This window comes from Mus caroli, chromosome 2 (genome assembly GCF_900094665.2).
Source record: "Mus caroli chromosome 2, CAROLI_EIJ_v1.1, whole genome shotgun sequence".
NCBI lineage: Eukaryota > Metazoa > Chordata > Mammalia > Rodentia > Muridae > Mus > Mus caroli.
The window spans coordinates 47624100-47647571 of NC_034571.1; the positions used below are offsets into that span (position 1 = coordinate 47624100).

Below are 23472 nucleotides of genomic sequence, written 5' to 3' on the forward strand. Positions count from 1 at the left end.
GCCGGATGAGGCCTGTGGCCCTACTCAGGCCAGTTTCTGCTTACCTAACTAATGCAGTCTCAGATCCCGCGCGCGCAATTCTCAAGTTCGCTTTTATGGCCTTCCTAGAACCGTGCATTGAGCAGACATACATTTCATATACAGGCAGGACAAGGAGGAGGTAGGTAGGAGGAATGGTGGCAACTTCAGTTTTTCTTTCCACTCCCACCTTGTACTTTAAATTCCAACCATGACAGAAGCAGTTAAGGTGGGGTGGGGGCAGGGGAGAGTTGGGGAAATGAAAAACCTGTAATCAGGAACATGTCCGGAGTGAGAAGAACAGCAAATGGATCCTGATTCCGACCATGTTCTCTAGTCTGAGACATTTATTTGGGTAGTATATTTACTGTGCTGTACAGCCTAAGTAATTTGCTACCCTTACAAACCTTACCAAAAACCCAACTAGCTTAGCAGACAAGGGCAGGTGATACAAAACTGAAACCCGGATGTACCAGCCCTATTGCTTAGCCAGACTACTGCAGAGGCTACTCTATAGGCTCTATAGGCATGGGAGACCTGCATAGCCTTTCTACCTCATGGAATTATAAACTCCCTTGTAAAGCAGAATTGAGCAGAGGGGGACAGTCATGAATCCTATCATCCCACCTGCCTCTGTTACATGGAAGAACTGTTAGGACTTCTGACAAAGCCACCCCTCCTTTTACAAATCAGATCTCCCCTCCTTCAAGGGCGTCAACCCAGCAGCTTTCCGTCAGCATTGGTTCAGTGTTACCTCTCTATTGGATTTTCCCATCAGCACAGCAGCATGGGATTTTTGTATTCTATTTGAAAACTTTTCCTTATCACCTTCTCTACCATCAGCTATCACCCATTCTTGCTTCTTTTGGGAAAGCACTTGGAAAAGCTTAATATATTCTGATCTTTAGTTGTTTTCTAGTTATTATTCGGTCATGAGCCCTCTCCAAGCAAGCACAACCATACTGTTCTTTGGGCTGCCAGTGACGATGCACTAGCAAACCCATGTAGAAACACTTGGTACAGGTGATAACGCCATTCTCCCTTTTCACTTGATGTAACAACCCTGCTACCTTTCTCTTGTGCTCCTCTCTCACTAGGCGGGAATTTTCACATGGGAGCACATCAGGGTTCAGTCTGTGACACTTTCCATCCACCCTACATCCTTCATGTTGTTCAGTCTCATGGCATTACAATCCACACCCTAACATACCCAAATTGTATATAAAATTCCCATAAAGGTACTTTGAAACTTCAGACTCATATAATTGACCAAACAACGTGATATGTTCACCTGCAAATCTAAAAGGCATCTGAAATGTACCATGTTTGAAGATGAACTCCTGTTTCAACCTCTTTCAACCACCTTCTCCTTCTGCAATCTTCCCCTTATCCATCAAGGGAAACCCCGTACAACTAGCTGCTGAGTCTGGAAGCTTTCTCTGATCCAATCCTTCAACAAACCAAGTGTACTCCACTTCCAAAATATTTCTCATCCATTGTCCTGCTGGTATCTTGATCTAGAACACCATTGCCTTATACTTTCTCCATGGTGGGAGAATCTTCCTGCTTTCTTCCCTCTGGCAGAACCAATGCTCTGCGGAGGGCATTAGTTTACTCAGCCTTAATATTTATGCTTTTTATAAAAATCATACTACTTTAAGATGGCAAGGAATAACCCCTTTATGAAAGTCACTCTCCAGGGCATACGAAGACAACCATGGGCTCCTGATCTTATTTGTGATCACCAACTTGGAAGAACCTAAGAGCCGTGACAGTGTTGAGTGTGAAGTGTGCGTCATATAAGGTTGCCAGTTATTTTTTTCTGGTGGAAGCACTGCTATCTAAGATAATTCCTTTCATGTGTTTGGCCAGCAAAAGGTCTTCCACTCCAGGAAATGAATGAAAATGGCAATTAGGTGATGCTTAGGATTCTACTGTTATTGCAGCACAGTTTTCCTCTTTATTGTTTTTAGGCATTGAACTACTATGCACTGGCCTCAGCTTTGGGAATTTCCCTAAGAATCTACTCCACCACCTTTTCAGTATATGCAAAGGTAAGAGTTATGAGTTCTCCCCACTAAGGACACGAAGATCAATACCTTGCTAGCGGCGACTCCAGCCTGTTTATTCATTTTATACTCAGGTGTTTCGGTCTGCATGAAGTAGATCTGGTCTTTCATGTTCTCAAAGTCTTCCTGATACTTCCTCTGTAAGACAGAAAAGATAGTAGAGAACAGCTGTGGAGACAGACTTCCATGACCGTGTATACTGGGCAGAACCCCTCAAGTCTGCATGTCCCCTCCCCCTTGGTTTAGGCCAGTCAGGTTTCAATCAGAGAATACAGGGGCATTGCCAAAATGATTATCAGCTTAACAGAGGTCTGGACGATTAGAACAGGCTGAGAGAACAACTGGAAAGGCCCACTAGGAAAGAGGACTGGAAATCCAGAGCAGGTGAATGAAAAAGAATGAGAGTTCTGTTTTCTAGTGAAACTAAATCAATTGATGTTATAAATTTACAATTTTATTCAGTGGGCAAAGAATAAACCACAAAGTCTCTTTGATTCATGCTAACTATACTTTGCAATTAGTAAGAGGGTCTCACCAGGTTGTTTCTATGAAAATTAAGGTAGAAACCATGTGATCTGGTCAAGATAGCATCTAGAATTCTAGAATTCCTTGAGATGTTGCAAGCAGCTGAAAGCTGTTAGAGAAAGAGCTCCCCTCCCAGGACATCTGGCCCCGGATCCCGGCTTACTGAGCTGAGATTATCAGCATTCATTCTGGCTGTTGCAATTTCAAAGCATGGTGTCTCACTCCATTTTCCTTTGACTTTCTTCTCATAGTCTTCTTTATATTTTTGCTGGAGGAGTTAAAAAAAAGAAATGAAATAAAAACAGAAATCAAGAGTTGACAAACAGGAATTGACTGTAGTATTCGATTAAGTATCTTGACGAGGTTCGTATTAGGTCCTCAATGAATACCTTCAAGTTATCTTGCACTCTAGTCTACTGACCCAGCAAGAAAGTTGACTTAAGGGGAACAAAGAGAGAGATAAGAAGACTATCTTTCTTAGTTATCTTTGTTAACTTTGGGGACTTAGACTCTAACTCAAATAGTGCTGTGCAGAAGTTACCTCACCACTGACCTAAGATACATTGCTATGAATTATCTTGGCCCATGTGTTCTTGGAACAGAATTAACCTACACAACCCCAGATCTGGGACCATGAGGCAAAGCTAGAGCAGGGTTAGAATGATTCTCCTTGACTCACATGGCTATGCCAAAGACTGTGTCAGGTGGCTTGCATGCACCTATACCTCGACCACACCCTTCATGGAAATAGAAAGTCCTTCGCCATTATACTGCTAACTCAAGCTCTGATGTACAGAACCAGTGTAAAAGGAAGTGCAGCTTTCTCCCAAATGCCCTATTTCCTGTTTTTGCAATGGTCAATATGCTAATTATCAGCGAACAGCTTTTATAGCTGTTCATTTTAGATCTCTGGATTTTTAGTGCCCATGACTGGACACAGTCATTATTAAAGTTTTGACTTAATGATTCAACACTTCAATTTTCTCAATCCCAAGGGCTGCTGCTGTATTTTACCCAGAACATTGCTAGAAAGATAAAGCAAGATCATATGATAAAGATGCTTCGTGTATCTACAGCACTAAGCAAATGTATGGTACAGTAATTATAATAATGACAACTGTTATCATAAGGAAATGGAGAAAATTGTATATTAGACAAGAGAGACAGAGAGGCAGACAGACAGACAGAGAAACTGAATTTGTCTAAGACTCAGATCTGCAGACACAGTAGAATCTTGAGATCAAGCCATCCTGGGTTACATGGAAAGAACCTACCTCAACAGACAAAAACAGAACAACAAATTCTAAAGTAGACTGCTAACTAATTCAGCTACCCTCCTATGATGGTTTGAATGGAAACAACCCCAATAGGCTCAGAGGGAGTGGCACTATTAGGAGGTGAGGTTTTGTTAGAGTAGGGGTGGCCTTGTTGGAGGAAGTGTGTCAGTGGTGGTGGGCTTTGAGGTTTCAGATGCTGTCTGTCTCTCCCTACAGCCTAGCAATCCAGATGTAGAACTCTCAGCTACCTTTCCAGCATGGTGTCTACCTGCTTGTTACCCACCATGCATCCCGCCGTGATGATAATGGACTAAACTTCTGAAGCTGAAAGCAGGCCCAATTAAATGTTTTTCTTATTGAGAGTTGCCATGGTCACGGTGTCCCTTCACAGCAATAGAAACCCTAACTAAGACACCTCCTCTGTTGAAGTAAATCCCCAATACAAAACGAAAGAGAATTAATAGATTTGGGGACTTGCCAAGGCTGCCCGTAGAAGTACTTCTAATCTTTTGGGAAACAGGTTTCTTAAGAGTCAGATGAATAAAATACCCATAAACACTAACGCTTCCAAAGTCTGATTTGAGCATGGTGGCAGATATCTGTTACAAAAAAAAAAAAAAAAAAAAAAAAGAGAGAGAGCTTTAGAAGTCTGAGGCAAGGGAATCATGAATTCAAAATTAGCCTGGGTTCTATAGTAAGACTCTGTCTCAAAAAACCAAAACCAAACTAAATAAGGAAAGCAATAAAAATATTCAAAAATAAAAAGCAAGGAACAAAAAACCATTTCAGAAGTTTTTGATGCTCCCCCATTTCAGGGTTCAGTCTTTCGGTAGTTAAGTCTTTCTGATGATCTGTGCAGGGGGGTGGGGTGGGGGTTGGGGAGAATGCCAGGCAGTTCAGGATTTTAGGCAAAGAGATGAGACCTGAGGCATCAAAAAGCTGATATACAGAGGTCTTTGTAACAACACTCTGAGAAGCAGCAGATACTATTCCTGGCCAGCCCTGGGCTGTTACAGAGAAATGGGTGCTGGGTGTGTAGCTTTGCTGTGGAGAACTGAGTAGGAGTATAATTCTCACAACAGAGATAGACTTGTGGCTTTTGAGGAAGTAGTTAAACAAGATAAAGAGCAGAGCACAAAACCACCGGGACATCTCCTCCAAGGTCCTTCCTCTCTTCTCACCTTCCAGGAATAAAAGCTTGCTATTTCCTCCTGCCATAGGTCTGGCTGGGGACTGATCACTCACAGTCTATACCCAAGTCCTCCTATGTTAGTAAGGGGTCCCTCTGCATGGGAGAAGGGGTGGCTGTAGCTTGCTAATTGCTGAGGAGGGTACCCTCCTCATTCCCCTTTATGTGCAGGAAGGAAGGAGGGCAAAGGGACAGGCCTCTGACCAGAAGACGAGAGGAAAAGGCAGGCAGTGTCCACGTGGGCAGTCTCCCCCATATCAGAAGCCCAGCATCGAGCTTTCTGTCTAGCCCTGAAACTTTCTCCTTAATCGTCCCTCCCACTCTCTTGTAGTTGATCAATGACAGCCTAGAAGAAAGATCGGACTGAACTTTCCCTGAAACCTTTGTTAAATAGAGGAAAGGATACCAGGTCAGTTCCAAGCTCTGAGTATCAACTTTGTAGGGGGAGGTGACCAGATGCCAGTAGGCACAGTGGTTGTTTCCTTAAACCATAGGCTCTCCTTACCACTAGACAGCTAACGGCACTGGGCTTCAAAATTAGGCTTCCTGGTGTTTTGCTTAAACTCATGGCTTCATTTTCCACTTTCCAGATAGGTACCGGTAGTTTTTATATGGTTATCAAATGGAAAGAAACTGAAAGGAGTTAATCACATCTCTTCTCTTCTAAGTAGCTCAGCACTGAGCTACCAGTCACTTCCATTAGCAGAGAAGTTATCGTTCAGAGCATGTAGGGCATCCTCACTGGGTTACATCGACCGTAGTTGGTACAGAGTTACTTTCAAGACTCAATAAAATGCCTTATGGTGAGATCCATAGGCATCTCCCTAATTCAATGCAATAGAATATTTCAGAAGATCAGGGCTCCGTGTTATTTAACAATGTGCCTCTGCAAGATATACTTTTTACAAAAGCTTTCCAGGTTCCACAGGAAACTACTGGAGGGAAGCAAAGAGGCAAGCACAGAGAAACTAAAGGCACTTCCCAATGGTGTATGCAGAATTCACATTCAGCAGGTCCTGGTGAGCCTGTTCTCTCACCTGGAATATCTGTTATAGGAACCACTCAGGATCCTGAGTTATTCACCTAAGTCACACCCACAAAGCATACCCAAGACTGAGAAGGGTGCTGGCATGAAGCTCCTGGTTTTGGCAAAGATAAAAGGAAATGAATATACTGTGAAAAGGAGAGTAAGAAGAGCTGTTGGAGAGAATGTAATATCTGTACAACCGTTGCCAGTATATGATCATTACCAGCTGAACAGGAAGCTGTAAAACAGACAACAGACACAGAAGGCACAGTTTGGCAAGGAAGCATCAAGAGTTTTAAGTGTCTGAAAGAGAGACAATGAAGGAGACATTTTAAATCTATTTTGGAGAAAAAGATGCTACAAAGATGCTGAGATGGGGATCCCAAAAGCCTGAGCATGGGAAAGATGAGGGAGAGCATCAAAAAGAAGTCACCCTTGGCAGCCTGGGCCTCTGCTTGGATGCCATGTTGCTGGATGACTACCATGTACAATATTTCTCACTAAAGAGACTGGTATTTTTGATGCACAATAGACACTAGGAATCTGGATAAGACTTGGATAAATAAATTATGTCTCTTTGGCCAAACCCAGTGACCTTCATCTTCAGCCACTCAGCTCAGATTATTCTACAAGGTCAAAGTTAGGTGTGCAACTCTTACCAAGTACCTAATACTGTGTTACCCTCTCCAAACAGTGGGCAGTCCAGACAGACCTGACACGAAGCTAGTCCAGAAGCCATATCTCTTAAGATGCAAAAGAACAGGCGGGAAGAGAACTTTAATATACTTTACTTAGCCTAATAGATCCAATGCACTACCATTCTAGCACACAGTTGGTATAAACAGAGACTGGCTATTTTACATTTGTTTTTACTTTATGGTAAGCATTTAAGATCCAAGCTATGCTTCCTGTGTGTAAGAAAGACTCTCGATGTTAGGGGAACAAACTCATGTATGTGCCCTCTTCCAATTCATAAATGGAATTCTTAGCTCATAATGTGAGGGCACTTCATTTTGACTTTAGCTTTTCTGAGACTTTGAGAAGCCAGAGCCTGCTGTTTAAGATACTCTGTATATAATTTATTGTAGGAGTCCAAATCCCCTAATACTCTCAGAGGGTTTTTTTTCTAGTTATGTTTTAAGAGCTCAGTTGTCAGCTTTGTCTAAGGGCTGCCTTACAGAATAGCACAACTTGGATTTCATTGGTGGATCTACATTGATGGAGAGTGGCTATGGGAAAGTTTGAAAGCAATACTTAAAAGTCACTTGCAAATGTCCACTCTGCATGCTCAAATTAGATAAAAAAGAATTCTACTCGAATTGAGATAGTCTTTACAAATTAAAAATGGATTATTTTTAAATGACCACTTGGAATACAACTTCTCCCAAACAATCTTTTTGTTCTATCTTTTTCTCTGCTATGGACACACCCAGAAGCCATTTCAATATGCAAAGTCCTCCATTTAACCTCTCTCTGCTCAGCCCTAGGGGAAGGTTGCAAGTGTCCTCAGAAATTTTACTATACATACACAGCCCCTGGTTTTACATTAAATACTCTTCGAAAGGAGAAGCTAAAAACACTGTGGGAGAGATTATATCATTTCTATCTTTTTTTTCAATAGCCTACCTCTAGCAAAAGAGAGAGAGAGAGAGAGAGAAAAGAGAAAAAGAAAAGAATCCTGAAGTTCAGTCAAAATTGAAGCAGAAGATGAAACTGAGTCTCGACTTTCAGAGGAAAAGAAGGGAAGATAAAAGCAGCTGTGTCTCAGAGAGAGTGGCCCGACAGGACCTCATCACAACAGGACTTAGCCCGGCCTATGTACCAGCCGAACACTTGTCTCCCTGCATTCCTTGCCACAGCTGCATCCTTCTGCGTTACTTTATCTGGCTAAATATAGGCAAAAGAAGCAGCTTGCTAGGGTTTCAAAGCTCTTAAAGTGCTGGCCCCACCACTGGCCACTGAGCCTTGTCTGAGAGCTCACTCATACAGTCTGTCCGCATCTGACTGAGGGTACAGGGGTATAAGACTGCCAGGGTGTCTCCCCATCCCCCAAGTTAAACTGCAGCCTCCACAGAGGGTGTAGCTTAGTCAGTCAGTGACCTGGGTATCTTTCTCGGAAAATGTCAAGTGGCTATAAGCCAATAAGCTGCCTTATCAAGAGGTAACTGTGACATTTAAAAATCACTGAGTCACCAAGTTCACTAACCACTGAAGCCATTTATGTGATCAGCACATGTGCTGTTTTTGGTGTAAAGGGTTTTTTGAGGGGGAGGGAGGCAGGGCATAAGCAATCATACTCCTGGTGTTTCTGTTTCTTCTTTCAGTTCACCATCAGTAGGTTGCCAAGAGAAACAGGGCCCAACCCCTGCTCTACGCTTACCTTGCTCACTTGGTTGGTTACTTTCTTGGCAAATTCGACCTCAGGAGGATCAGGCAGGGACGTGAACTGAGTTTGCTGCTCAGTGAGTCCTTTTTTGTAGGCAATCTGACAAAAAGTAAAAGGCAAGAATGTTCATATGCATCTGGAAAATGAGCCCTCATTTTTCATACTGCATTTGCTCCTTGGCCCTTTTAACAACGCCAATGTTTTGTCTCTCAGGTTTGAATTATTGTGCGCTACTGAGCCTCGACTGTCCCCTGGTTTACACGCCCTACCTCTCAGGACTCTCACTCATTTCTGTTTCTTTGAGTCTTCTCTCTTCTCAAGGATTCATGGTCCTTGACCTGTTTCTTTGCATCTGTCTTCATAGCATCCTTGGCAATGGCAAGTTTTCTTTTTGCTAACATCCTCCACTCTCGATCTTGTCTTTTCTTCATACCTACTTAGCCACGCCCACTTCTGGATAACTTAATTACATATCATTCTATTCTCTGACCCAGGATGCTGAGTGGTACAGGGGAGAATCACACACACTAACCGATGGGATGATGCTAACATTGTAAGTGGGATTAAGAAGGGCATAGAAACAAGGTGTATGGGAGTAAGACTTCAAGCACCTAACGTGAACCCTATAGGTCGTCTACCCAATTTTTGGTTCTGTGAACTGGAACTTGCCTGGGGCTCTATGTCTAACACTCTATGACTTTATAATGTCCAACTGCCACTTTGTCTTCAGTGAAACTTGAGCATCCCATGATGTGTCCAGGCTCCCAGAAGCAGGTCTTGAACTCTGTTCTACTCCAGTGGTCTCTCTTGTGGAGAAAGAAGGGGCTTTGGACTTACAGTTTACCTCTGATCTTCTGCTTGGGCTCTAAGAAGCAGTCCTCAGGGGCCTCCTGAGCTTTCTACCATCCCCTCTCCTGCCATTTGTATATGGCTCCTGCATCAACTATCCCTGCTATGTGTCACAGCTTTTACCTCTCACTCCTTACTACCTCCTTCCTCTCAGCCTGTAAAAGCTTCTATTGTCTTTAAAAAAAATAAAACAAAACAAAGAAGTCTGGTACATATACATCACAGACTCCCTTCATCTCTTCTCTCCTCTCTGCCTGCCTTCCTGAATCTTCTAACTAGTGGGAGTGGTCAGGGACTGACTCCAGCAGAAACTGGACTGGAAGTCATCTTCCCAACTCTTCTATCACACAATACCTTCACTTCAACATGACAACATTCTTATTTATGTTAGAAAATAAATTGGCTCATTCCAAGACCACAATTATCTTATACCTGGTCTAAATGTCTCTTAATAGTATCAACTTACAGGAGCCTGATACAGCTGTCTCCTGAGAGGCTATGCCAGTGCCTGACAAATACAGAAGTGGATGCTCACAGCCATCTATTGGATGGAGAACAGGGTCCCCAGTGAAGGAGCTAGAGAAAGTACCCAAGGAGCTGAAGGGTTTGCAGTCCCATAGGAGGAACAATATGAACTAACCAGCATCCCCAGAGCTCTCTGGGACTAAACCACCAACCATAGAAAACACATGGTGGGACTCATGGCTCCAGTTGCATATGTAGCAGAGGATGGCCTAGTTGGTCATCAATGGGGGGAGAGGCCCTTGGTCCTTTGAAGGTTCTATGTCCCAGTATAGGGGAATGCCAGGAAGGCAGGAGCGGGTGGGTTGGTGAGCAGGGGGAGGGGGGAAGGGATGGGGGTTTTTGAAGGGGAAACCTGGAAAGGGGATAACATTTGAAATGTAAATAAAGAAAATGTCTAATAAAGAAAAAAGAAAAAAAATTTTCTGGAAGCAATTACAAAAGGGGGAGGGGGAGGGGGAACAGGGGGAGGGGGGAGGGGATAAGAGGTTTCAGAGGGGAAACCAGGAAAGGGGATAACATTTGAAATGTAAGTGAAGAAAATATCTAAAAATAAATAAATAAATAAATAGTATCAACTTAGTACAGTTAACTGAGATATAAAAGACATTTCTTTTAAAAAAAAAAAGTAGATAATAGGTATACATCCCCCTGCTTAATTTAAGTACATAAAAACTTCATTTTAGGTAAAGGGAAAGTGGAATTTTCCATGACTTCTAAGTCCTTAGGGAGAGAGTAGCATTCAAACAGGAGAAATGCTCATCAAGTGCGACAACCCGTCAAAAAGTTCCTGAGAGGGCTGGCGAGATGGCTCAGTGATTAAGAGCGCCGACTGCTCTTCCGAAGATCCCGAGTTCACCGAGTTCAAATCCCAGCAACCACATGGTGGCTCACAACCATCTGTAAGAAATCTGATGCCCTCTTCTGGGATGTCCTAAGACAGCTACAGTGTACTTACATATAATAAATAAATCTTTAAAAATAAAAAAGTTCCTGAGAAATCAGATCACCAAGTCTCTATTTTTCAGAAATAATGCTCAGAGTTCTGTCTGGTTAGAATTCTGTGCTCCAGATCAGTTTAAAGACATTCTTAATCTAAACATGGTAAATAGTATTTAATAAGATGCATAAATAAGGTAGAGAGAGAGAACAAGAGTGACTAATATAAGGCCCTGGCTTGAAGGCTACGTGCCCACATGGGAATATGTTCTGTAGACAACAGCTCTGAGCTAGAGACTGTAAAGCTCATGTTGCTAACAATAGTATTAATAGCCATGCTAGTAATATGATACTTGGTGCATACTTGGTCAGCAATAAAAATAAAGCTGTCTCCTAACTGCAGAGGCAGAGTGGGCATTTTTAATTCATTCTTGTAAGTTCTTTCTTGTTTTCATTTTTGCGACATCTCAAAGGCACAGCCAACTTTAAGTGGTATGGAAACATTTCTTAGTCATTGTTTTGTGGAAAAGAGAGGTGTGCAGACAGGGTCTTCTTGGACAACTCTCCCTGTGCCTACATGACATGGCATTTTCAGACTCCCCTTCAGCCTCTCTGTCCCCTCGTCTTGTGCTGGCTCCTTTCTAAGTGTCCTGCAGTTGAGTGTTCTCCAGGACTCTGTCCTTGACTTATTTTGCTGCTTCCCTCCTAAGGTTCTTGTCTTCAGCTATCATATTTACCCTGATGACTTTTAAACATTAAGTTCTTATCCTTATCTCATGTCTATGAGGATTTCATAGCCTCAACATCTACTTTATCCATAGAATGCCTCGATCCAAACACTTTCCCTGTCGATTTATGTATGTTTCTTTCTCCATAATACAAATGTTTAAGTAGATGTGTTATGTGGTAATAAACTTTCCCATGGCTTCATTCTCTCCTTTGTCTCCAATATCCACTGTCATTAACACTTAATATTTATTATCTTATGGTTCCTTTCTTTCCCTTTGCTACATCTACACTGCCAAATTAGAGTTCTATGAATAGCCACAAGTTTGAGTTTTCCCTTGGTCTGTCTATCACGAGTTTCTTCAGACTCTTCTTTCATTGGCCTCTTGTCGTCACTTGCACCTCATGTTGACTTATTGCCCAGACTTGTACACCAGTCTGATTCCTAAGGTCCTGCCCTAGCAATTTAATAAGAACCCTACAAATGAGGCACCCACTTTTATCGTTCTCTAACATCCCAGACTCATGTGGCCCTTTCCCGTTGATTAAATGGTTTCTGAACCTGAATTGTCTTTCTTCATCATCACCCAGATTTCCATCATTTCTTCTGTGTGACCTTTCTCATAGCAACGATCAGACATTTCTGCTCTTTTTATTTTTATTTGACATATAATACTTTTATCCTGCCAGTATGATATTTTAAAGGGAAAGAATGAACTTTCTTATTCTGCTATAAATTCATGTACAATAAACTTTCAATACATAGCTATTTATTACTTGATAAGGACCTGTATTATGAACAAGGCTTGGCTTGGACTTAAGCGCATTTATCTCATGTCCTCTGAGATTCCTTGTCCAGGGACAGGCTAGCCCTTGACACTGTGACAAGAAAACAGAACATCAAACAGCTTCCTTCTGAACAGGCAGACGATAATCCATTTCCAACCACTGTTACTCTTACTTACGGTATGGTATGAAATGCTTGCAGTGGGAACAGGAAGCCAGGAGCTCATCCACAGAGAAGACATTCTGCCTGTCACTCTCCATTGGCAACCCAACATAATTGCTTCAGAAGGTTTCCCTAGTCATTCCTGCTCTATGTTGTAAGCACCCAAGTTGATGTTCTGCTACCCACTTGCTATTTGCTATTTGTTCATTTACTTTTTTTTTTTGCTATACAATCCATTCACTCACTTGAATTAAAAACCATAGATACCATTATAAGTTTTTCATCAACCAGAATATGACCTCATCACCAAATTGTGAATTTGTGAGATACAAACCCAAAACTTATATCCTAAAAGAGAAGCAGGAAGTGCATATATTTTAAAATTGGTACAGTGTGTTAGGTGACTTCAAAGTTCCATTTTGATTTCTTTCCTAACCTGCCCTATGGAAGTATAAACTTATATGAGTTGAATTTTAATCAAAAGTTGGGTCAAAACAAATCCATTAAAATTTGCAGGTCAAAGCAAAGAAAGGCAGCAAACATTAGACCTCAGAGTTAAAGACATCATAAAATGGCAGTGTTGATTCATCCAGGATCCTAGCATTAACTGGAAGTAAATCTCGTGTAAGTCTCACTGCTTTGTTAAGTCTGCATTGAGTTCTTCTGGATGACAACTGAATACCAGGTAACAGGCCATTTCATAAGATAGTTCTCTGCCAAAGCCTGGATCTTTTGTAAATCTAGAAGACTTCCAGTAAACCCAAGAAGGAAAAAACAAAACAAAACAAAACTCAAAACAAGGGTATGGGACTCTGCCATGGTTGGTTCCAGTGCTGAAGATTTTAAGGTCTTTTAAAGTTCCTCTAATATACTGTTTTCAAGACCTAGGACATAAAAATCCTGGCAAGTGGCCTGCTGGTGTTTTTTTTTTTTTTTTTTTTTTTTTTACTAACTCTGAAAATAGCCCCTACATAAAGCATTTCCAAGGCTCTCTCTCTCTCAGGGGGATAAACTGTGCAAACAGGTTTCAAGCATCCCCAGGCAGAAGAGAGAAACATCCCATTCAGGGAATGGTGGATGGTAGGATAGAGATAAATGCTCTGAAGTGACTGTGTTCCTTTAGTAAATTTTCAAAGGGAGGGATGTGACTCCAATGGCTGTTTAAAAAAAAAAATGCCACTCCTCAATCACCACAAAACAACTTTGGCCGAGGCAAGGGAGAAAATGATATATGGTTTGGTGGGAAGAACATTATTAGTCTTGGGGTCTAAGTCTAGGCTCTGCCACTACTGGTATGAGCTTAGGTCCCTCACATAAAGGAAGAAGGGCTTGGGTTAAATTATATCTAATATAAAGTATAAATTATTGCTGAGATAAATACACATAATATATTTTGACTGTAGATATAGTCCTCTGTAACAATGACTTTGGATCTTTCCTAAGGACCTAAGGACGTGGCCCAGGCTTTCCCGACCCCACATTCAGATGGTACCCAGTGTATTTCACTTACATCACTAAGTGCTTTCTGGGCCTGGGCTACCCTCCTCAGCTCCGGACTGTCATTATAGGGATAAAACAATGCTTTGTCTGCTTCCCAGTCTTCAGTGTACAGTTTCTAATCAGAGAAGAGCAAGAAGTGGTGAGAAAACAAGCAATACATGAAATATACCATTTGAACTGCATTGATGACATGAGGCACCAAGGTCAAGGTGAGAGCCGAGGTCAGGAAAAGTCACAGACAACCTCCCTCCTCCATTGGTCCACGTTATTTATTTTTGTTAGGAGCTTGTCCTACCTCTAAAAAGTCGTACTTTTAGATGCTGTCTACTATCTATGACTTTACCTGCCTCCTGCCTAAGGAACAGGGAAGTTCTATCATAAAACAAACTGCTAATTAGGGTGACAGCCAGGGATATCCAAAGAAAAGCTGACAATCTAAACAAACAAAGAAATCAACCACTGCTTGGTCAACTCCCTAATCAGTTCCCTGGTGTGTCTTGATTCTCTCCATGTTATGTTCCCACCCATGGGTTGTTCAGGTTCTCCAGGGACTTTCAGCCACCCTGCCCAAGCATGCTCCTCAACAGGGTCTGAGGGTCCTCCTGGTCAAGCCATAGTCCCACACAAGTCCTGAGGCTACTTGCAGAAACACAGAGAAGCTGTGCTCCATGTTGTCGAAAGTTCAGCACCTATGGCTCGAAGTGTGCGATGGGACATTAGACGGAACTAGCTCCCCTCACCTTACTGAACATGGCTGTGTTCTTGACGGCTTGGACAAGTTCAGGGGCATCAGGGGGAAGCAGGTACTTATCCTTGGTGTCTTCCCAGTTCTGCTTGTATAAAACCTAGAGAGAAAACAGATGGACAACGATGGCTTGACAGAGCAGTGATGTTGGCTGCACACAACCAGGAAAGCGTTGACCATGCTAACATCCTAGTATTCCTTCTCGGCATCAGTAAGCTTTTGCTAAACAACAACAACAACAACAACAACAACACCTTCTGATTCTGATTTTCAATTTTTTTTCAAAGATTGTGATAAGCTAATTAATTCAGCTTTCTTTTGACTTACATGATATTCTAGAACTCTTTAATTAGCTGCCCACATTTGAATTTGGAAATTTCTCATAAAACTTTTGCTTTCTAAACCCCTTTAAAAACAAACAAGATGGCCTGCTCCTGTTTTAAAGGGAAATGGAGGAGTGGATCTGAGCTGGGGATTGGGAGAAGTGGAGGGACGGGAGATTGTAGTCAGGATGTAATGTATGAGAGAATAATTTTTTAAATTAATTAATTAATGAAAAAGGAATACTCACAAAAGAATAATGAAAAAGAGAAAGAAAATTTCTGATTTTCAATGCTAACATCTGATAACTTACAAATCTATTTCAAAGTTTAAACAGCAAATAAGATCTTGGCTTTTATCTTGCAGTAAATAAATAAACAAACAAACAAATAGACAAATATCAGGACTGTACTTTTGCAGCATCCCGCCCCCTCCTCCATCAGAGTAGCAAATGCCTCTTCAGGCAAGTCAAGAAATCTTCAATCCACCCCCAGCAAGCTACAGGCCACTTCAGTCCTCTGTGGAGCCTGCTGTTCCATGTAAACATCCTGCTCACATGATCTGTGAGCAGGATTATGGCTCTCAATCTACACAGAAATGGACCTTATGCATGCTGTTGACTACCCCAGGGCCACCCATCAACATGACCTTACCTTGCTGACTTGCTGCGACACTTTCTTAGCATGTTCAATGTCTTTTGCTTTTTCATCCACGTGGCAGATAGTTTTAGCAACATCTCCATCCATTCGATACTTAACCTGCAGAAACAACACATGTCTGAACTTCACAACCAGCATGGACACACATCTAAGGCTCTTATAAGCCAAAGACTGTATGCTTGCATCACAAAGCAAAGAGGCCTGAATTTTAGCTAGGAAGATCCACAGAGAACCTGCAGCTACTACTTGTCTGCTCTGCTGGCTGAACTTCCAGCCTGAGGCTTCTCAGCCTCACTGTACTCAACTTGGAGGACCACTGTCGCTCAAAATACAGTTGGAAGATCGTCTCCTCTTTTATTGCTAAGCCAAGTTTTCCAAAGTTTCCCTGGATTCATTCGGATCAGACATGATTCATGGCTAGCTAATGCCATATCTAGATGTCTGAACTAGCTCAGAGTGATTTGTCTCCTTATTCCCCCTATGCTTAGAGCCCCCAGGATCCCGAGCCAGGCATATTTACACAACGCCCCCTTCTTTACTTGAGGAATGAAGCCCACCTCACTGAGTTGATCCTGGACTTTCTTGATTCTGCGAAGTTCTGGAGTATCGCTTGTGATGGCGTATGGCTGTCCCTTTGCTTTCTCATAGTTCTCTTTGTATTTATTCTGAAAAGAATACTAGATATTAGCCTGGAACGTGACCAGACAGCAGCAGAAAGTTCAGGCAGTACACACATCCTCATCTGATTTTTTAAAAAAATCCTTTAAGGAATAACAATTATCTGTTGCAACAGCTATCATTCTGTCCCATACCCTCTCAGCAAAAACTAAAATAGATTTGTAAATTGTTCCTCCAAAACAGGATAGGATCCTGGAGAGTTGTTACAGACAATTGTCTTGGATATGCTCGAAAATAATTCTCTTGATTTTTTTTTTAGGTTGCACACATATACAAAAGCCTGAATATAGATTATTCAAGAAAATGACTTCGGCCTGAAAAGATTTAATTGCTGATACAATGCAGACAGAATCACTTTAGAAGCTGCAGCTGAACTGCAGTGGTTACAAAGCCATGGTGCCAGCTGAATTAATGGGAAGCCTGAATTATGGACTATTTTATAATGATATGCAAAGTTATTATTTCTGCTAGCTATTCAGTGAATCCTTGCTTTAGTAATAATATGCATCGTTTATAACTATCAAGGCCCTCAAAGAATATTTTTGAATAGTCAACAATTTAAATTCCACTGCCTATTTAGACATCAGCCACTGGCAGTCTGTGTGTGTGTGTGTATGTGTGTGTGTGTGTGTGGGTGTTTGCAAGCACTCCACTCAGAATATCAGAAATTCCAGGTTCCTAATGTCCAAATTAGTGAGATTATATGGCAATAAATTAATGAGATAATTTTGTCTTTATTGAACACTGCAGAGAGAAGGAAGCAAGAAGGTCTTGTTTAGAATCCTTCAAGGATCCAAGTTAGAAATTTACTTCATAATCCCCAGGAATTAATACAACCAAAATCGAATCTTTAGAGGCCAGTCACACATGGAAGGATGTCCCCCTGAACAGCACAGCTCTTCAAGCACCTAGACCACATAGAATCAAGCTCCCTAGAGAGATCATAGCCTGACATGGAAATCAACAAATCAGATCTACTGAAATAGGTGTATCTCTGTCCTGGCAGGCACTGCCCATTACAGGACTGTGGTGTAAGAAGCAGAGAACATTGGCTCTTCAATCATCTTCAGTCCGGGGTACATGTGAGGACACCTGGCAGCTTTGAAGACCCCTTTTGTACCAGATTGAGCCTCAGAACACTAAACAGAAATGCTCTGAGCGCCAGTAGTTTTAAATCTTGTAGGCAAACTGGCTGTGTAGCTCTGCAGAAACCTCATGGTTCTGGGTTACCCTTAAATGCTCTGATCCTGGCTTTCAAATGAGTTCAGTCTGATCTCGGTTTTCTGAATCACAAGATCCTCACTTTCTAATGAATTCAGTCTGATCTTGGTTTTCTGAATCACAAGTTCTTCTTGAAAACCATTTTATAATCATTCATGCCATTGGATACTCTACAAGGCTCTTGTACTCAGTTTATCTGTACAACTCAGCTTCTATGAACAGACTTCCAGTAAATAAGTAAAGAAATAAAATATTCGTGTTTCTGTTGCTCTAGATTGGCTATGCAACACATGTTTTATAGTTAACTCCTGTGTCATCTTGTGGTAACAACAAGGGTTCATCCTGATGTTGCAATGACTTGGGTGAGCTACTCAACAATCCAGAGTCACACATAAAAGGCACATTTCTACAAAATTGACCAGTAACTTCTCAATCATACAACTGCATAGGAGGTGGTGTTTAAGACTTACTGAGCTGAAAAGATCCTGCATTTTCTGACTGTGTTGAATGTAGGGGGTCATGAACTTGGACGAGTCCACCTTCTTTCGGATGACCTTCTTCCGCTCCACCGGCTTTGCTGGTTGTGGCTGTACCAGCGCTGGTGTGGAAGTTTCTGATTGGCCATAGTCCGATGTCCTTGTCGTTGTGGTTTCATAGACTTCTGTAATTGTCTGAAAATAAAACACGTGGCTATGAAATAAAAACCAATACAGTGACCTTGCTGTATAATGTTCTAATTTCAGTCATTCTGACATCCCTGGTGCTCCTTTTCCATATACAAAACAAGCCATAGCAGGAAGATGCATATTATATTCATACATCCATATGAAGACACGTACCATGCATAGCCTGGAAATTGACTGGGACATCACCTGTAACCCGTCTTTTCAGAGATTTCATTAAATATCTTAAGGGATTATTTAAAAAATCAGAGAGTCTAAATCATGTCTTCTTAAGCGAGGGCTGAGGCTGTCGCTTAATGGTAGAGCCCTTGCTTAGCATGTACAAGATCCTGTGTTCAACCTCCAGCACCGTCAACATAAAACAAAATAATAAGAATATTTTCAAGTGGTTTAGGTCAAGAAAAAGCAAAGGAGACCTGGAAATGAAAGGCTATTAAGAATAAAGCTTAAATTCTTGATCTTAACTTTTAAGTGGATAAGAAAGACCAGTTGCAATTCCCATAGGCATTAGTCATTCTGTATATCATGGGGAGAAACCAAAACCTTAAAAAATGAATCACATCAGGATTTGTATTATTCTCTTGACTTAGTTCATCAATCTGAACTAGACCGCCATTTATGCCGGGGACCAAAACAATGGTGGCAACATAATGGACAAGTATCCTCTCAACAGTCTTAGCTGAGCAGTAGCTGGGAAGCCATTGTTTCTTACAGCAGGCTGTGACGGAAATGCTAAGATTCAAAGTTGGAATGTAGTTCAAGGTTAGGAGTAAGGGACACAGGGGAAGAGGGTGAGCAGCAGAGGCTTCAATGACCTGTGGAAGATCATGTCCTTCAAGGCAAAGATCTCCAGTCCAAAGCAGAATTCTAGCACCAGCATGAGGAAGAGAAATCTGCCAAGGCGACTGTAAATCTGACAAGTCCCACTGTTAATTGGCTAAACTCTGCCTACTATTACTCAAGCATGCCTGGGCATGAGGAACCAATCAAACTACCAAGGTTAGCTTTGATCCAGTCACGGGCTCTTGGCATAAGTGTCACAGTTTGCTGCTTTGATTAGTATGTGCCATGCTCAAGGAGAAACAACTCCATGCAGAAAGTAAAGTACGAGGCAGGGGGATTTCCAACTTGGGATTGTTGGCAAGAAAATAAAAGCCTTTTCTTGGAATTCTCAGGAGCACTATCCCTGGTGGCAGAGACTTTACCCTGCAAGTTACAACTTTACGTGGTGAAACTGCAAGGCTGTGCCAATCACAAGTCCTAGGCATCCCTCATATGACAGTGTAGGAGAAAAGGCAGTCACTGGCATGGCCTTCATTCAAACTTATCTATGCACAAGAAAACCATGCCACATGCAGTAGGGAACCCTTTCTAGCCATCTGAGCTTAACAGAGTATAAAAACATGTGAATTAGCCTATCAATTGTGGAGTGTGGTCTTTTATTTTATTTTTTTCAACTTTTGGGACTTGGTTTATTCCTTCTATCATTTGGCTCTCCAAGATTGAGGCCAGGTCATCAGGCTTGGCAGCAGGAACCTTTTTATTTTTCAATTTTTTTATTAGATATTTTCTTCATTTACATTCCACATGCTATCCTGAAGGTCCTCTATATCCTCCCCCCGCCCATGCTCCTCTACCCACCCACTCCCACTTCTTGGCCCTGGCATTCTTCTGTACTGGGGCATATAAAGTTTGCAAGACCAAGGGGCCTTCCCAATGATGGCTGACTAGGCCATCTTCTGCAATACCAACTTCTGAGCATGGGAGAGTGAGCTCCCTAAAGAGACTCCCTTTCTCCATCTTTCTGTCTCTAAGGGAAGAAAAAGGCTCTTCTCTAATGAGAATCGGTTCATGCAAGTGCGGGCTGAGTCTTACCTCTCCTGGCACCTCTTCGTAAACTGTCTCCTCTGTGTAGTACTGTAAACAGAGCACAAGAGTGTTTGAGACAAGTAGAACAGCCAGCAGCCAGCCCTCCCCTGCTGCCACTGAACCTGTGAGGTTGCTCCCTGGCTGACTTGATGTGGAATATCTGCAGGGAGGAAGGAGGTAATGTCCTGTTCCTATTCTGGGATCTATTTTCACTTAGGAAGTTCGAGGAAAGCTAAAATGCACACATCAGATCTAGCAAGAAGTTGCACACTGTCCAGCAAGATGAGGGGTCTGAGGTGCCTCTTAGTCACTGGAAGCTATTTTCCTGGGGCAAGAAACACTTGCCCCTTAGAATTTCTGTCCCAGTTTGCTTCCTGTTGCCATGAGAAAACACCACCACTAAAAGCAATTTAGGACAGAAAGGATTTATTTGGCTTACATGTCCCGTGACAGTTCCATCCAGGGAAGTCGGGGCAGGAACTCAATCGGGAGCAGAGGCGGGAGCCATGGAAGAACAACACTGCTTATTGGTTGCTGTCCCTGATGCCCCCAGACTGCTTGCTTTTACAAGTGAGGACCACCTGCCCAGGAATGGCCCTGTCCACAGTGGGCTAGGTCCTTCCATGGCAATCATTAATCAAAAATGCCCCACAGGCTTGCGTACTGACCAGTCTGATAGAGGCAATTCCTCAGCTGAGGTTCCCTCTTCCCAGGTGGACAAAAACCTAACCAGCACCATATCTAAGATGATCTGCTTAGAAGAGGATTCAGGGTGTTGTGCGCATACAAAGGGAAGCTACTACAGGACTCACTGCTACTGATTATAAAACAAAACACAAACCTACCGTGAGCAAATGTCTACTAATATTCACATCTGTTGTTCCCATCTCCCCTGGATTACTAAGAGTGTCTTCTGGAGTGATGGCTGCCTCTTTTTCAATACAGTATAGCCTACATCCCACTCAGCACTTGCCTGCGTGCCTCCGCTGAAGCAGCAGGTGACTTCACTAGCTTAACTGGGGTAGAATATCTGTGGGGAAAGGGGGGTTGCTGAGGTTCAGTTGGTGTAGGTCATAGGAAGAAAGGGAAGGGAAAGGCACCTCATGGGACTTTGGGAAGTGAGGCTGCAGTTTGCCACTGGGCCTGCAGCCTGGATCTGAAACCCACTCCAGGTTTGTTCTCTGACATCATGAGGAATAAATAGATGCAGAGAGGAACTGGCTGACATTTTGTCTCTGGTGCCTAAGGAGAGTGGAATCCTGCCCCAGCCTCATCCAGTGCTGCTGGGCAAACAGAAGGCATGGCTTCTGTGGGTCAATGTACTCAACCAAGGGATGAAAAGGGAGTACTTGGCTCATTTTCTCAATCAAAAAAAAAAAAAAGATGGAATTTTATGCTGATTTTCTTTTATTTCTGACAGGGAAGCTTTTGGGACAGGGGCTGGGGGGGTGCAGATACATTGAAGCAAAATTCTCCTCAGCGCCCTACTTTCTCCTGCCCTTGGTTCAGTAAGCTCTCCTTGCCCCAGGCCAGCCGAGCTATTCACCGTGGTCATTAACTATATAAAGCTCACTTAATGTTCCTTACATTTGTACTTATTTTCCATTTAAAATTTAATTTTTGTGTGCACGCATCTTTATATATAGTAATAGGTGCCATGTGCTCTCAGGACAGAGGAGAGCTCTTTACCCCTGTGACTTCAGCACAGGACAAAGGCCATTTAGACACTTTAAGTAGTACTAGTGTTTAGCACTGAGGTCAAACGGAGCTATTCCATTGGTCACACAGAGCCTGAGTAGCCTGCAAAGAAATATTAAACTACAGTGGATGATTCCCATCGATTTTAGATTTTCTTAACATCCCAGTAAAAGCAGCTTTCGTGAGCAATGTGGTTTCATCTTTTCTGGGATCTCACAATGTCTTGGAAGTAAGCTCACAAAAACTACAACATCATCCAAGTGCTTGGCATTAACTTGAATGCCAAACCTCATGCTTTTAGAGTTATTCTGCTAATCAGGCAGTACATTACTGCTCCTTTCTCCTTCTTCATTTCAGTCCATATAGACAGTGCCAGCAATATTTTATTTCAGATATCTAAGATCCCCAAGAGCCATGGATTTGAGACTGGCTACTCTTTTTGAGCCAATCCTCTTGGATCTGCAACCACCCAATGCTTGTGATCTTTTCTGAGACCAAAGAGACTGGAGTTCAACACTCCCTGACAGGCGATCTATTAGTTAGTATGTGCTAGTCAGACCACAAGCAGGAATGAGAACAAGAGAGCAAGGATGGAATGCCTAAAATAGCCCCTTCCACTGTCGTGACGAGCTGGCTCAATCAAAGCTAACACAATGCCCTTAAACACTTTACACAAACACTTAAAGGCTAAGGTAGTCTGACTGGAGACTTGAAAATGTTCCTCTGATTATCATAACAGAGAGAAATTATTCATGATTGCTAATTTATAGTGTGCTTCTTTAATAGGGATAGTTCTGACTTCTCCAAACTTACTTTAATATGCTCATTAGTGATGGTACAATTCATGAGAAGCTGCAGCCACCGACATAGGAGTAGAGAGGTACTCACTACCTCTGTCAGATACAGCTTGGTTTTTATATACTTCAGTAATAACGGTAATTTTATTTATAGAATAGAAAATTTTCTTTGCCTAAATAAAGATTGATTAGCAAGTATAAATTTTGGCACCTTTATCCAGAGTTTTGTTTGGGACAGCTCTTCTAGTTAATTTCAATCATTTTTTAAAAAATAAACAACAGATTTTCATCTGTTTAGACCATTATTAATTGGAACTTTTTAGGCACTTTCAATTTCATAGCAATATATTAACGCAGATTAGCCTCAGGCCTTTGGGTTTCTGTTCTAGAAGATAAAGGCAAGAGCAGCTAAGGAAAGGAAACACCGAGATTACAACAATGTAATACTAACAGGAAGTACACATTAATTCTGCAAAACGTCCAGGAGGCCACCAATGATTTGGGAGGACGTTGTCAAGATAGCCGCTGTAGTCTTAGTTCTCAGTCAAGATTCAAAAGCTCATCTTGTTTACTTAAGTATGATGGAGTTGGTGGGAAAGTGGCTCCAGCTGTCTCTCGGACCTTCATGGGCTCACATGTGTATCAGTGAAATCTTGGGCGTACACACACACATACACACACACACAAGCGGCTCATAGATGGCTCCTCCTGTGTGTAACACCTCCCCTATGCAATTCAGCTAGTTGAAGCAGATTCCTTCTCTCTTGGTGCAGGTGCTGGGAAACGCGCCTAGGGCCGTTTGACGGCTTGGGCTGGGATGTGGGA

The 23472-nt window shown here is 42.2% G+C and overlaps 1 protein-coding gene across 2 annotated transcripts in view; it reads right to left on the bottom strand.

Annotated features, from left to right (window-relative positions):
* Positions 1 to 23472, bottom strand: part of Neb (nebulin) — a 200705-nt gene that overhangs the window by 175630 nt on the left and 1603 nt on the right. For both annotated transcript variants that reach the window (XM_021181047.2, XM_021181053.2), the window contains exons 4-12: positions 20159 to 20200; positions 18071 to 18271; positions 16259 to 16366; positions 15696 to 15800; positions 14717 to 14821; positions 13987 to 14091; positions 8486 to 8590; positions 2776 to 2880; positions 2118 to 2225 (exon numbers count right to left, since the gene is read on the bottom strand). In XM_021181047.2, the coding sequence (XP_021036706.1) occupies positions 2118 to 2225; positions 2776 to 2880; positions 8486 to 8590; positions 13987 to 14091; positions 14717 to 14821; positions 15696 to 15800; positions 16259 to 16366; positions 18071 to 18271; positions 20159 to 20200 (984 nt within the window). The remainder of the gene's footprint in view (positions 1 to 2117; positions 2226 to 2775; positions 2881 to 8485; positions 8591 to 13986; positions 14092 to 14716; positions 14822 to 15695; positions 15801 to 16258; positions 16367 to 18070; positions 18272 to 20158; positions 20201 to 23472) is intronic.